Source organism: Lepisma saccharinum, chromosome 7 (genome assembly GCF_977018435.1).
Source record: "Lepisma saccharinum chromosome 7, izLepSacc3.1, whole genome shotgun sequence".
Lineage (NCBI taxonomy): Eukaryota > Metazoa > Arthropoda > Insecta > Zygentoma > Lepismatidae > Lepisma > Lepisma saccharinum.
In genome coordinates, this window is record NC_139235.1 from 93,476,978 (window position 1) to 93,492,887 (window position 15,910).

The 15,910-nt window shown below is 40.5% G+C and overlaps 1 protein-coding gene across 1 annotated transcript in view; it reads left to right on the forward strand.

The window, feature by feature from the left end:
- Lis-1 (LisH and WD40 domain-containing Lis-1) overlaps nt 1-15,910 on the forward strand; it is a 129,560-nt gene that overhangs the window by 74,673 nt on the left and 38,977 nt on the right. The window contains exon 3 of the mRNA XM_083125659.1: nt 15,142-15,295. Coding sequence (XP_082981785.1) covers nt 15,142-15,295 — 154 coding nt within the window. The remainder of the gene's footprint in view (nt 1-15,141; nt 15,296-15,910) is intronic.

The following is a 15,910-nucleotide window of genomic DNA, read 5'->3' on the forward strand; positions in this document are numbered from 1 at the left end:
TGATTTTGATTTGTTGACATTGGTTATTTTGATTTTCTAGAATATGTAGCAATCAATGTCATTTGTGCGGATAGTAGTATGGAAAGACAAGAGTAGTGTTGGAAAAGAGTAAATATTGTGATCGTATCGAATTAGGATTGATCACATTCTGTTCATCTGAAACAGTGATATTGCCCCTACCGAGAATCGATCCGAGAATGCTAATATTAGAGTTTTGAATACTCATCATACCTCGAAATCCTGTGAGGGACTCGCAAAACCACATTCAATTGGAAAGACTGTTGTATAGTCTTGGAATTTCGTATTTTACAAAACCTCGAAAAGCCTGAATTGTCAACATACTTTCAAATACTAAGTCAGGTGTTTCGTACGTAAGATTAGTCATATTGCAACTGAAGTCATAGTTTCCATATTTTCAGTGTGGAGATATACTGTAAACTGAGTTTTGTATAACACGGAGAAATAGAAAAAAAGAAATGTGCTCCCCTCTGCTTTGCACCACGCCATGAAGGTGTAGAGCTAGGGCCCCACACTTTCTTGATCACGGCCGAAGGTGGGGGTGGTGTGATCAAGATATATCGAGGAATTTGTTTTTTGCAAAGTTATGCCTCACTGCTCATCCCTGCCATCTTCCAAAATTCACCATTCACCTTTGAATATTCCAATTACCCCTAAAGATTACGTGGATAAATTTGAAGTTGCATACATAATAAAGCAAGCAATGCGTACTCTGTACTCCCGTGGATTTTAGTGCTGAATGCCACGAGTCACTGCTACCTTGCAGGGAGAATGATGTATTATTTATTCAAAGAAGCACGTGCGCGCCCAGGTGGAGCCTACTTTGTTAATGTCCTGAAAGCGTTCCATGAGAATTCGGACTGGCTTTGTTTCATGGTCGGAACGAAGTTCTGGGATCGTGCATCCATTCATCTTCCAGCAAACAAAAGAGAAACGTGCTGGGAAAAGCTCCCGACTTCCACACAATCGTGCCTGTGGTTGTGGAATACCTCACTCGCCCCTTTCCTCCTCTTAGAACAATTACTGGTTGGTGCTATGTTCAGCTGCTAAACTCCTCGCACACAGAGTCGAAATTTTTGGAGGCTTTGACCGAGCAACAACTAGAGCCTAATTTTCTTTTCTTAGATACAATTGTTGTTTTTTCATACATTTCTTTAAATTACTTATGATTTGGTACACAGGAGATGTGGAAATGTTAGCGAGAAATGCAGGCTCGACCAGGACTCGAACCAGGGTGTCTGGCATATACAGTGCCATTTCTCTACCAACTTACCGAGCCAGCCCTAGTTCCACCTGATTTTTCGCTGTAGGTGTTTTATCACACACAACTCAAGGCAGGTAAAACGGCAGCAGCGAAAAATCGGCGAAGCTAGGGACGGCACGGTAACTCGGTAAGTTCCGAAATATCACTTTTATTTCCCTCTGACAACCATCTAGTCCACGTGCAGCCCAGTGGTAGGTTGTCTTATTCTGTTATATATATATATATATATATATATATATATATATATATATATATATAATATAATATAATATAAAGCGTGGGCCACCATTTACACATCAGATTTCCCGGCGTGCGTGGTTTGCGGTGTGACTGAAGTAAATTAACGATAAGCATGGTTAATCGCCGAAGGTGATAACTGCATGTGCTGTTTCACACCTGAAAGAGACCACGTGCCGACATATGGAAAGTTTCTATATAATTAGTGTGTTATGTAGTCCAGAAAAAATGCCCACAACTTCGTTAGTTGCTCGTCCCAGTGCGTGTGGTCGGATTAGTGCAGTAAAGTGGGAATAGGTTGCCGCTTATTTGTAGTTGTGAGGCTGCCTAGGTAATCCCATTTGCGGAAGTCCAGATAATCCTTGCAAGTCAATCATGATGAGCCGGTTCTTTAACCCTGCAGTGCTACTTTGGGGTCCTGAGGACCCCGGCTGATAAGTTTTTTGTGACTGCCACCAGATGGCTTTGCTTTGGGACCCAAAAGTACTGTTTATGTAAATTTTTTTTGGTGGAAGTGTCCAGTGTGCAAGTTGTGCTCAAAATATTTGTTCACGGTGTCTTGAAAATGAACAGGATTAATTTCTTTGCAAATTTATCCAGTTTTATAAACATATGATTGAAAAAAATCATTAAAGTAGTGGCCATATACATTATAGCTGCATTTTATATTTGGGGTTCTCAGGATCCGTAAATACAGTACTGAAGGGTTAAGTGTGCTCGTGTTCCAGTATTTTGTATTTTACGCCATGTTTGAGTTGGCATTTTAAGTCCACGTTATGCACAGAAGGCTAATCGTGATTGGACCTACAGTTTAAAGTGGATCCGAACTACTATGTGCCTCCACCGGGTATCGAACCCGGGACCCCTTAATTACAAGGCGACAACGCTACCACTGCGTCATCGGGGAGGCCAATTTTACGCTTTGTATTCGAGGCGTTTCGACTTCGATTCCCTGTGATAGTAACATACTAATAACTTGTCATCTGGGGCATCTCCGGAAGATGACGTAGGCGTAGCCCTATTACACCTTTGGTAACACGCCTCCCCGATGACGTAGTGGTAACGTTGTCGCCTTGTAATCAAGGGGTCCCGGGTTCGATGCCGGATGGAGGTACATCGCACGGTTGTTCGGATCCCACTTTAAACTGTAGGTCCAGTCCCGATTAGCCTTTCTGTGCATAAAGTGTACTTAAAACACCAACTCAATCAATCTTCATCGTCAAGGGCCATCTAGGAAGGCACACAAAAGTCAGTCTCACTTCCCCTTAGTGCACCCCGGTAACAGTCTCTTGCAGGGCAACGAGGGTGTGGCGCCTGGACCCACGGCGAAGTATAATCGTCCTCTATGGGGTCGTGTTATATGTGGAGATTTTATCTTCACAGACAGTTTAGCTATAGTTGATAATAGTCTACGACAGTATTCGTTCGTGCTGTCATTGACCGACGATGCCATCTTTATCATTCTTCTTCCTCGTTGTTGTCCTGTCTTCGTTTCGGCCTTTGCTCGTCTAGTTTTTCTCAATAGTTTCGTAATTACCTAAGTCTATTAAACTAATGATCTCTAAATAAGAGCGAAAATAAACCATACGAAAATTCACGGCAATGCTCCAGAAGGATTTTTTATGTAATAGTGATTTTTCGAAAGGAGAGGGAAATTTGAAAACATCTGCCGTGGTGGCGGCCAAAGGTCAACTGAATCTTTGGTCGGCACGAGGGCAACTATTTCAGAATTTTCCTCTCTTTTCAAAAAACCGCTGATATTAAAAAGTCTGAAAAATTACATCTGTTTTGAATTCTTTCGAGAGCATTAACGTGAATTTTCGTCTAGTTTTATTTTGATATTTTCTAGATATTTTCAATAGTATAATAGACTTAACGTAATTATGAAACTATTGAAAATATCTAGGCAACAGCTAAAGCTAACGACACGAAAATTCATGTTAACTCTCTAGAAGGAATTCCAAACAGATGTAATTTTTTTTGGATTTTTTGATATAGCGTTTTTTTTTTTTGTTTTGTTTTTTTCTGGTAAAGAGATGAAAATTCTAAAAAAAACCTGCCCTCGTGCCATCCAAAGGTCCAGCATGCGGGACAGTTTCCACAGGGCTCTTTCCCCCGTGGCAGTGCTGCCAACTTAGCTCTCTTGGAGCCAGGTCTGGCTCTTTGGTCCACTCGTTCGGCTGTGAATTGGGACGCCCACCCCCGTGCCCCAATATGATACCACCACTGGTTCCGGTCCACATAGACCAACTTTTGTCATAATTATACATTTTGCAAGTGACATATTGTTATATTGGTTGTGTCGCCCCACCCCTCTTATATCCCCAGCTATTGGTTGTGTCGCCCCACCCCTCTTATATCCCCAGCTACTTTTTTATGGCGCCGTGTTGAAGTGAAATTGACATAATATTGTTATCGGGGAATCCTTTATTTTCGATTTCATACGACCATCGGTGGATTATTGAGATGGGTGATGCCGCCGGATCTAGATGGTGAAAACTAAGAATAAATTGTCAACAATTTAGAGTTAACGGTAATAGCAGCGACCCACCCCTAACAACTAATATTACCCTAGGAAGCCCTTTATCCAGTCTTCGTAAATCTATCGCCTGGAAAGTCAGTTTTAACTCCATTTAAGGTGAAATTTAGCTCTTTTATGTGCATCAAGTTTGGCAACACTGACAGGATGGCCTTAGGAGGCAAGGAGAAATACATTGGGCTTGTGGGAGTATTATTTGATTTGTTCTCTTGGGAATATCAAACTTCCGATGGAATGGAAAATATATCAACGGGAAGAGGGCTGTTTGAAGATGAAAAAGTCGAAACTTCCATTTGATGCATTAGCCGTAACTTGATGTTGAAGTTCATTCCCCATAAGGAATACATGGGATTTCGAAAATTCTTATTCATCATATTTTTCAAACATCGTGTCCAGCTTACTAATCAACATAAAAGACGCTTCCACTTGCAAGAAGGAGAGAAATTCATACTCTTGTACTCAGTATTATTATTTATTTTTAGTAGCAGTACCCATTCGGGCGATATTGAAATAAATACACAATGTGTGCGTCACTGTAACTCCTCCCCTTAAGGGGCTTATTCTCATATTGTGTGACGTGTCCCAAAGTATTTGAATTCGTCCCCACCGCATAGGAACATTCTCTCGACACGACTTTGCTTGCTCTTGACTGCCTGTGGCTTGATGTTGATAAGATGATCGTGGGATTTTCGTGGCTGCTCTGCGTAGTCCCTCCCACGCAGGTACGACCTTCATTGGAGCCGTCATTGTTCGCCATTGTTTACTTTCCCCGTTTAATGACTTGACCTGCTTCGAACTGGGATATGCGTTGCGTGAGTCTTGTCTGAGCGGCGATGTCCCTGTTCCGGTCATAGGTCACAAAGGGACTGTTTTAATGGCGGCACAAGGATACACTGGCTTTCAGATTAGCGCATAAATGTCGACCGTAGGGTCGGCTTTCGCTGTGTGGTTATTTGCAAATAAACTAGCGTACTCTTCCATGAATGAAATGTCATTTTTCATTAGCTACCGCGGAAACAGCTGTCAGTCAGTCAGCAGCACGAGGAAGCAATGGTGTGCCCAGAAATTCATAAGGAGACTGAGGTAAACTGCGTTCAGTGCAACGTTTTCCTATTTTTTCATGTATACAACGTTGTTTTTGTAGGAAAGCTGGTCCGTATAGGGTGTTACAAATCTCAACCACCCGTCCTTGGCCATATCAGTCCTTGAAAATGATCTCTCGCTGCTAAAAAGCACACTAAGACAGTCAGTTTCTGGCTGCCATCAGGATACCGTAAAAAAAAAGTTACGGTTTTAAAATATGGCGGTTATTGCATACGTTGTCTTTATGCAGCGTATATTGAACATGTATACCGAGTGTTTCATAGTGTTACAAAAAGGTATTGCAAGTAAACTATTGAACTTTCGTTAATGAAACCAGTCCAGAACGATGGAGGAACGCAAACAGTTTGTGCGTGAGTGTTTTGTTAAGCTGGGAGTTCATATCCCGACCGCTAGGCTACACTCCAATCACCCACATCACTCAGTGTTTTGTGCAATGTTTTGGTCCTCAAGATCACGGGACCTTACACCTTGTGATTTTCTTTTGTGGGTTTCATGAAAGACAGGGTACTCATCTCACCGATGCCGCATGATATCGGAGTCATATCGCAGCGATTGACACTATCGACAGGCCCTAGTTGATGCGAGTGTGGCAAGAAGTAGACTATCGTATTTATGCGTGCCGTCGCCCGTGGTGCACACATTGAACATTTGTACGTGTTTAAAAAAAAACTGAGTTCCTCATTCGTTCTGGACTGGTTTCATGAACGTAAGTTCAATTCTGTAGTTGCAATAAATATTTGTAACCCTTCAAGTATTTATGAAACACCCGGTATTTCGCTCGTTACACACACGGTTGGATGATTTTCATCTTCATTGATACTTACTAAAAATCATACATGCTGTATAAGTAAAGAAATTGCAGGATCACTAAGTGAGGCGAGTGTACAATATGCCTATATATAGCTGTATATCACATTTATGAGTATGTGTGTTTGATGTTCCAAGGGGTTACCAACCGGACGATTGTGTCTGCATGTTTAATCGCAACGATGAGAGTGCTGAGATGAAATAGATGAAGTTGCTAACCCTAACATTGAACATCTCTGATCTGGCCGGGACTTGAATCAAGAACATTCGGAGTGGAGATCAGTAGCAATCGGATCTGGCCTTTTTGTCACTCCACTAATGTTCGTATACAGATAACAGTGTTTGAAGTGGAAAATGCTATAGTCGACGTGCTAGCTACGTTAACGACCGGCTGGCTTTGAAGTCCACGGAGCGCGCCCACCAGTTCAACAATCACATTCAACGCACAGTGTTGCCACACTACTCTTTGCCTTGTCCCTCCGCGCACAATCACCTTCCCACGGTCTTCACACTGACGTTGCAAAGTACGGCAACAGCGTCCGCAGTCATGTGACTGAGACTCCACGTAGAGTAGACGAGCAGAATGACAGGTGCGCCCATTGGCTGAAGGTTGAGTGTGATTGGACGAAAACAAACTCGCCCGCTATTTATCCCCACCCACGTTTGTGGCGGCGGCTTCAGTTCTTCGACGTTAACGAAGTAACCGCGTGGACTATAGCTGAGGTGATGTTTGGTTGAAACTTGGGGTTAGATGGGCGGGTGCTCCTACGGGAGGGGGGATCCTTTGCAATATACTCCCACACCCCCTCTCACTTAGAGCATTGCAAATAAGAACCATAATCCCTAGCTGGATCCCATTTACCCTACTCACCTTCCCGATAGGCATCGGACACTTTCCGAATGAATCATATTTCAGATGTATGCAAAACTGGACGCGATTTACAAGTCTAGAAACTAAAACACGATCGTCCTTTTCAACATAAAGTGAAGATGCTCTGTGCTTCAGAGAATTTCCTCCTCTCAAGTACCTTTCGAGTTCGTGTGGGATGTAAAGAGGCAAATAATGATGTTGCAAGCTACAGCATTTGGAATGGAAGGAACTCCAGGTCAAGGTTGCCCATCGTATAATGCAATGGTGATGTCATATAGTACTTCTCCTGCGTCGACATTTTTCGTTCGTCTATTGTGTAAGGGAAGTCTAAAAGTCAGTAATTATATATTAGTGCGTTCACATTTTATCGTTTCCACGATATTTTTTGTTGGGTATTCTTAAGGCACTCATACAGAGGTTTACTTTATAGTGAAATGTTGCATACTAAAGGGAATATTACAATATCAAGACGACGGCAGTAATGATAATTAAAAAGTAATAATCTCTAGTTTGGTAAACTTGCAAGCATTTCGCGGCGTGACTGCTCATTGTCTTATGCATTTTAATACCATGTTTTATATTTTTTGAAAAAAAATATACATAATGCCTTGAGCCTATTAAAATCCTAACCCCATTCGTAAGCATTTTGATGTCGATAGCAGCGTAATTTCTCCCATACAGTAGAACAATGTGGAGAGTTCGAGGTAACCTGGATAACTCGAGAATTTATGGCGTTTTTATAGTGATGGTCTCATCAGCATTTCGTAATGGTTCTGATTATTTTAAGACTTTAAGGTTCGGCTGGGCCTGCAGATTTTGTCATTTTCCTCTCCTTTCAAAAACCGCTGTGATATTCCATAATCGACAAATTGCATCAGCTTAGAATTTTCTCTAGTGCACTATTATCAATAGTTCGATAAACAACATTATTAAGGTACTTTGAAGCGATGAGAGAGTTAGGTAAATATTGAACTTCCAATGGAATATGTTGACACTTTTAAAAAAAATATATATAGGGTGTTTCATAAAGTGCGCAGTTTTTAATTCGCTTATATTTTTTTTAAGGTTGGCAACACTGTTCTTATCATTTGCGTAATCTCTGATTACTCCGATTATTACTTGAGCAATTTGTTGGCATTTGTTCAGTTGAGTTGCCATGGAGCCGTTCACTATCGAGGAACGCGTCGTTATCTTGAAAACACATTACAGAAACGGGGATTCTTGTGCACAGACAGTTCGTAATCTTCGCGCGATCTTCGGACGTAACAATGGTGAAGAAATTCGAGATATCCGGGTCAGTTGCAACCATAAATTCGTCTGGGCGAAAACGTAGTCGTCGCACAGATGAAAACATTGCAGTAGTGCAAGACAGTGTGAATGTTAGCCCTGCGAAGTCACTTCGCCGTTGTTCACAACAGTTGGGGATATCGGTATCCTCAGTGCAACGAATACTGAAAGACGACCTTCATATGCACCTTTACAAGGTTCAGTTGACGCAAGAGATCAAAGCAACCGATCATGTGAAACTACGAAATATGCCACATGGACATATGCCAGACATCATTTTTCACTTTTAAATCGCATACGGGCATATGCTGGACAATTTTCACTTTTCAATTATTAAATCGTAGTGAATGTGTAAAATAATAAAAATAAAAATGTCAACTTTCATGCAATTTTGGCTGAGTTATTGCATTTTCAAAAACTGCGCACTTTATGAAACACCCATTTATTATAATTGAATCTGTTGTAATTTACTACAAAATTATAGTTTTACTAATTTCTACATGGAACATTAAATCATAAAGGATAAGGGAGAAAATTGTAACCGTAATAATCATAGTACTGTAAAGGAAATTATCATTCTTCAATGACTGAAAATATCAAATAGTCCATACTACTGCCCTAAAAAATATTAAAGTCAATGCGCGCCTTTTCCCATTTTTCGGCCTCTAATTTCGAACTCTCTCCCAAATTTGCTTCTGGAAAACTGAAAAGTCGCGAGTTTTGTTTTCAGCTTTCCGTAGGCAATCTTGATCGCTGGAACGTCTTCTCCACTCAGTGCTGGAACTTGAAAGGCCTGGGGAACAGTTGAATTACCTTGAAGACGAGGTCGGTTGTTCGCGTAGACTTTTTTTTCCCCTCACTACGCAATGCTCCAGTTTGGCTGCCGAAATGCTCTTGAATCGGCCGTACACCGAGCAGGTGGTTGGTCTCTGGCAAAAACGGTTGTTTTTCTCCCAGATGTTTTGACGCGGGTTTCCAATGGAAAGTCGGTCGGCGATCCAGTTGGCCTTGATCTTGAAAGGGACTCGAAGATCGTTGAGAAAAATTTGCCTTCGCACGATGCGTGCGTGAAAGTTTTTGTGGAATCCTTCGTATGGGTCCTCCCTGAATTGCAGTTTTACTGGTCTAGCTGGGCACGCGAATAGAAACAGGTATTCTGCCTATTTCCCGTTTAGTTTCTTTTCTGGAACGCTTGTTGCGCCAAGTGAGGTCGTCGTTCTGCGGATTTAATTCTGTGACGTGAAATAACGCCAGATGTTTACAAGCTTTGCGAATTTTTACTAGTATACCTGTTAACTTGTGCACGCCGTCGTACACAAATATACAAGATTCAGATTCTACCCAATTAGCTTTTATTCGTAATGTCAACTTGACTTTTTTAGTTTATCAGTTTGCCGATGCCAGAGGTCCTGGGTTCGATTGTGTGTGTCCCCCTTCATCAATTTAATCATTTCATTCATCCTCATCGGCGCGATTAGCCAAAAGTGGAAGAAAAGTAACGCTAAATAACAAAAATCAAATCTTTCAGCAGCTTTAATGAAACTTTTCTTGACTCGCAACTACTATAAATCCGTAATACGTAAATATAATAACTTTTAGTCCTTTGGGAAATCCCAACATAAGGACTCTTTAAGTGTTTTAGTTAGAACGTGTTTGCGTTATATTTCAATAATGGCCTATCCCCCCCCCTCTCGTTTCGTTCAAATATGCCAGACATTAGTATTTTCCCTCCAACATTATCCTTTTCAATCTTGTCACGTATTGGTTGTTCATGGGGTGTGAGGCTATGGGAAACACCCCCCCATATTTTGGGCCTCCTGATATCTACAAGTTTGTAGGTTACACTAAAATTATTATTGTGCGCACGCGCGTTTCGAATATATGAATAATTTTAAAAGGTAGTTTTTACTGTATCGTACCCACATAGATTATGTGGTAAACTGAGCATCATGAACCACCATGGATACGCCGTTTAATATAAAGCCTGTATTTTTATACAGATTTTCAGAAACATGTTCCAAGTGAAGTGACCATGAGTTCATGCAATATGTTATTTTTCTCTGTGATCCAACATACTAAAATATCTCGAATACGTTGAAAATAAATGGGAACATGGAAGAATAATTCATGAAATAGCTGATGGACGTGGAAGATAACATAAAACATGTACACATTCCTTTATATCAGAATAATTATATCACGAAAAGTTAAATGTAGGGTGCATAGAAATTGGGATAGTTGTAAGACGAGTCTGTCTCGACTCTTAAGACGGAGATCTAGACAGACGTCTGTCATTATCAAAATTACTTTAGCATGCGACTTCGAATTTATAGTTATAATATGCTTAATTTATTTTGTTGTGGGAAGTTGTTTAAACATTGCATCTATCATTTCGAGGCGAGATCGCCTTCGAGACCAAGAACGAGATAAGCATTTACAACTCGAAACAGAACGAACAACGTGACAGGTTTTCTCGCAGATTTCCCCGTTCGTCCTGCTGCGGGAGTTGCCGTGTGACGTCACTAACACGTGGCAGCAACAGCGACTGCTGCAATTTCTTCTACGTTCTTCCTAAAAATACGTCCCCTCCTTGCGTTGAGCATGTTCAGAATGAAACTCATCACATAATTTCACGTGCGTGTTTGTTTATCGGGCGTTTGACCGTTGCATGACGGTTTGCAAGTGCGAGCGTGCAGAGGTTGGCAACCCTGTTTCTAGCGCCAAAGTTCTATCGATCGCTGCGCGGGAAATTCCATGTTGCTATGGTAACTTGCGTTTTAAGCATTGAAGAATTGCCCGAGTCCGAGATTCGCCGGGTGCGATGACGAAACGGGAACATTTGAGAGTTGTCACTCGCCCTGCCCTCGTAATGGGAAGCTATGTCGTCGTGTAGGACAACAGGAAGGCAGAAGTGACGTGAATTCCAAGTTAGATGCTTACTCGACCAGTACATTGCTTATGAAAGCTTTGCCGAACCAAACCAGCCCTCTCTGATGAAGTGCCAGGATCTCGAGTTCGAATGTTAATCATGAATGGTGTTGTATCGAAAGATATGACCCTTCCTTGTCTGTCGATGTTCCATTTTCCTTTGACTGTGCATATTATTTTTCTATTTAGAGCATGTGACTCCCTACATTTTGCAAAATAAAGCCCTATATGATGATTGATTGATTTTGTGTTTTAAGCTGCGGCGGCGATTGCGTTCCAAAACCGGGGGGGGGGGGGGGGGGCAAGGATAGTTTATTTCCCTTTCTAGACAAGGTTTAGCATAGGGGCAGTTGCCCCTCTCGCCGCCACTGGTTTTAAGTCCACTTTATGCACATTAAGGCTAACCGGGACTGGACCTACAGTTTAAAGTGGAATCCGAACCACTATGTGCCTCCACTGGGTATTGGATCCCGAACCCCTTGATTGCAAGGCAATGATGCTACCACTGCACTATCGGAGAGACCCCCTATGTGATGATAACGTTCCGAAGCCTTAAGGGTCTGCTTTTAGAAACACCCTATATCCCACCATTACTAAAACAATACAAGATATGTTGATATCATAACTAGACTTCGGATGTTAGATTTTTAACCTATTTTTTCCTTTGCAGGAAATAAGAAGTTATATCAGCATTTCATTAAAAAATGCAACAACTGACAAAGTTTTATAGTGTCTAAAGTAACCTTTTTTTTTTGCTTGTTAGAACCTATTTTAGGTTTATGTGCCTAAACTGAACCTTATATATATATATATATATATATATATATATATTAGATTTTATGGGATTTTTGTATCTCACAGAGGTATTTACTTGGTTTGGTGGCGATACAATTCAATAACTGGTTGTTTGAAACATGTTTTCTGTTGATTTCCCTCCCTCCAAGTTTATGATGTTCTTCAAAGCTCGAAACAAAGCAGAAAGTAAACTGTCCTTGCACCCCCTTCCCAGTTTTGGCACCCAAGCGCCTCTACGCCTTCACAGTCCAAAGTGCAAACTTTGCTCCATGTGGTCTTGCTCACTTTTGCTACAGTTTGATCCTTTTGTGGTATTCACGCCTTGCGAAGTAATGTTTCTTCATCCAAATATGCACTCTTGTTGGTCTTTGACTGTGAATAACATGAAAAGATTCTGGGTGGCGACTAGAACCATGATAAAATTCAAGTGTAATTCCAGGTTTTCAAGGCAAACTTTCAAAAAATTCAAGGGTACAAGCAGATGTATTCCAACGTTACGTATTACTGACTCTCACCACCCACAAACACAAATACTATGCTAACAATATAAAGGGTCTGTGTGATTCCAATGTACCCAAAAATTCAAGATATCTTATTTTGCAATAATCTTCCATGTGTCAGATAAATTGTTCTCCAAAAGACACTAACAAAGTAAATGGGATTTGGATTAATAAAAGTTGCAATTTTTCACGTCTATGGAGAAAAAAATAGGAATAGAGAAAACTTCTGCTTGTACCGCTTTTTCATGCTTACCAAAATTCATGCTTAATTCCAAGAGCCAATAATTCAGGCATAATTCCTGAAGCTAGTAATTCACATATTCCTGGAATTCCGAGTAGCCACCCTGGTATTGTGCAGTAAATTATACATACGTAATTCATTTTTCATATCAAAAAGCAACTTTTGCTAACAGCACAAGTATAGCATTACAATAATTTGTGGATAGTTTTGAAAGTGATGTATCTCCTTTGTAAGCAGAACTGTAGCTATGGGGTGCTGAGGTGAGCGGTGACCCTGGTCGTCGAACAGGCAAGACGTTTGAAAAATGTTGTATCATATAGTGCAAGCATTAGCCTTCTGTTAAATAACTGTTGTCACTTTACGAAGAAATAGCTCAAAATGTTTGCGCACAAAAATTAACAGTGAGTTTAAACTGGATAGTAAGCTGGGCACCAAAATATGTTCTCACTCCATTTGCTGAAAAAACTATCTGCATGCGTCTGTCTCAGATTCACAGTAAGGCCAACCTGTCTTAGCAAATGCTGATTTTATAAATGTACAGCACCTGAAGTTGCTCTGTTCACACGGAGTGAAAGTTGGAGACTAATTAACCTTTCACTCTCTCTCTCTCAATCTTTTGGCTGGCAGATGACAAAACATATAGTCCACGTGGTGTCCCTGTGAACAAGCAAATATCCCAGCTTTGTTTCCTTGCATGCAAATGCAGCCTACTTTCATTGAACAAATGCTTTGAGAGACCGAATGATGCCGAGATCTAAGTTCTAGTTTTTTTTGTTTTTTTAATCAAAAGCAGTGAAAAACTAAGTATGCTGACCAAGGCAGTAATTTATTTTATTAAAAACATAAACTAAACGTAACGTTTCCACCTTCTAGCAAGGTCTTCATCAGACTCTGTATCAAGTACAAAAGTCTAGACTTTTGTACTTGATACAGAGTTTATACATAATACAACTCTGTTGATACAGAGTTTTATTAAAAACATACTTTGTTTTTAATAAAATAAATTACAGCCTTGGTCAGCATACTGAGTTTGTCATAATCATGGAAACAAGGCTTAATGGTGTTATAATCAAAAGCAGTTATAAACCACGCGGAAAAGTAGTATTGTGTAGTTGAAATACATTCATTTTCAGAGAGATTGACAAATATCTACACCCAGCTAAAAATTAACCTCAAGATCCAACAATGTACTTGTAATAAATATGACTGGATTCAAAGTTTTTATGTAAATTGTGTCTAATCAGTCCTCCCACCAGAGGGGAAAGAGTCCCTCCCACAGTCGGCCGGCCTTCTCCTTCCCTGCTGTCACCTTAGTAAACAAGTAAATCCAAATTGATTATTTTTCTTTCCACCCAAATACGAATTTGTTGCGTAGTTTTTAGTTATATTAAATGTGACACTCCTAAAAATATATAGTTCTGCCCCTTCCCATCTGCCTCCCTTTGAGAGATAGAGAGAAGCCCTATTATTATTATTATTTTCTCCAGAGTACAGTCACATTTCTGTGGCTTGTCATTTTTCTTGTAACTCTTTGAGACCTATTTGGACACTTGCCATATGGTTTTTAATGCACACAGCTGGAAAATATATGTATAAGTTTATTTGTTTGTAAAGGTTCCTTCTTGCTCGGTAGGCAGGGAAGCAAACGGTTGTTTTTCCTCAAGAGCTTTCCTGTTTGAAAGGTAACAATAGGACCTTCGGCCCGGTGGTTGGGGCAGGCCAGGTTTTGTCAAACGTGTAAATACAGTGTTCCGACTTGTTACAGTTTCTCAGACATGGGGCCAGATGGATTCAGACAGGTTTTTTTTTTTTACACAGTTACTCAGAACCAGATGGATGCGTAGAGATACACAGAGTGAGCGCCATATGTATAGGGACCTCTGCGTGATAAACTGCGGGGACGTGTTATCGCTATGTTAAATAGTGTGCTTGTAGAGCGAAGTCCGGTAAAGTGCATTCCTCTGTAATGGAGCAAAAGGCAACCTGGAGCAGTTGTTAATGGCTAGTAATGTAAAGATGTATATACGGACAAGGGGAGGTATGTAGAATAAAACTACATACAAGAGATCTCCGTGAGAAGTTTCTCTTCGTAACACACTTCATTACTGCATTACAGTGAGTTGTCCACACATCCGCAAATTTTCATGATCAACCCCTTAAATTCTTCCCCAAGGTTCAATTTATTTTCATTTTGGCACTAAATTTACCTTTACAGTTGGTTGAAAATTCTGGATAACCCTTGCATTGCATTTGTAATCCGTACATACCACACAATAGTCTTGCAGGACCAGTAGAGTAAAGTATAAAAAAATGATTTTCATAAGTTGGAAGATTCGAAGCCTGGCATTACTCACAAAAAACAAATTGTCTTATCAAGTATGCAGGAGTTGTCAAAAGAGATAACTGGGTCTAATCTTTTGCAACTCCTTCATGTTAACTATTCCAGGCTGTTAACATTTCGATGGGGAGGCATAAATCTGACAGGTTAGATATATTTGTTGTTGCACAAAATGGTTTGACTTGCTTAACCAGAAACTTCTTGATTTTCAGAAATAAGGCCATAGCAGATTACCTCAGCAGTAATGGCTACATGGAAGCTCTGGAGGCTTTCAAGAAGGAAGCCGACATGCCCGGAGAGGTGGAACGGAAGTATGCAGGACTTCTGGAAAAGAAGTGGACCTCAGTTATCAGACTACAGAAAAAGGTAAATGTCACTAGTTAAGCTTGCTCTTCAAAGAAGATCGAGATCCACCAGCTTCTGCAGTTGCTTAGGCATTAATTGATTGTCTGATAATCTTGCCTCTGAATGTTTAGCATTTGTGTCCTGGTCTGGGTGTTCCTTTGCGAGTACCCTCTTCATCAATTTTATGTAATCATCATTCATTATTCTCAGCATTGTGATTATTCAAAAGTGATAGAAAACTGATGCAATACAAAAATAAAAATCAGGGGCCTCAGCTGGAAAAAATTCTCGGTTTATTTCTGCTCTGTGCAAGGTAAGGTGAAATTTAGTTGTTTTTTTTGTCTAAAAAGATATATTTTGATCAACATTGTTGGTAACACTGATTACAAAGCTGCAGTATTCTATTTCATTTGGCAAAATAGCTCCACCATTATCAGTTGTAAATGATACCATGTCCATTGCAGATACCATCAAAATTGGAAGTTCATGCAGCGACTCATTTTTTGTCCCCACAGAAATTTAGCGCATGGAATAATTCAGGGGTGTATTGGAACACCCTCCCTATGGTGCAGACCTTTCACAATGTGATTCCCAGGCAATATCACTTCAATGAAGAAGTGCAAAGTTCAGCATGGG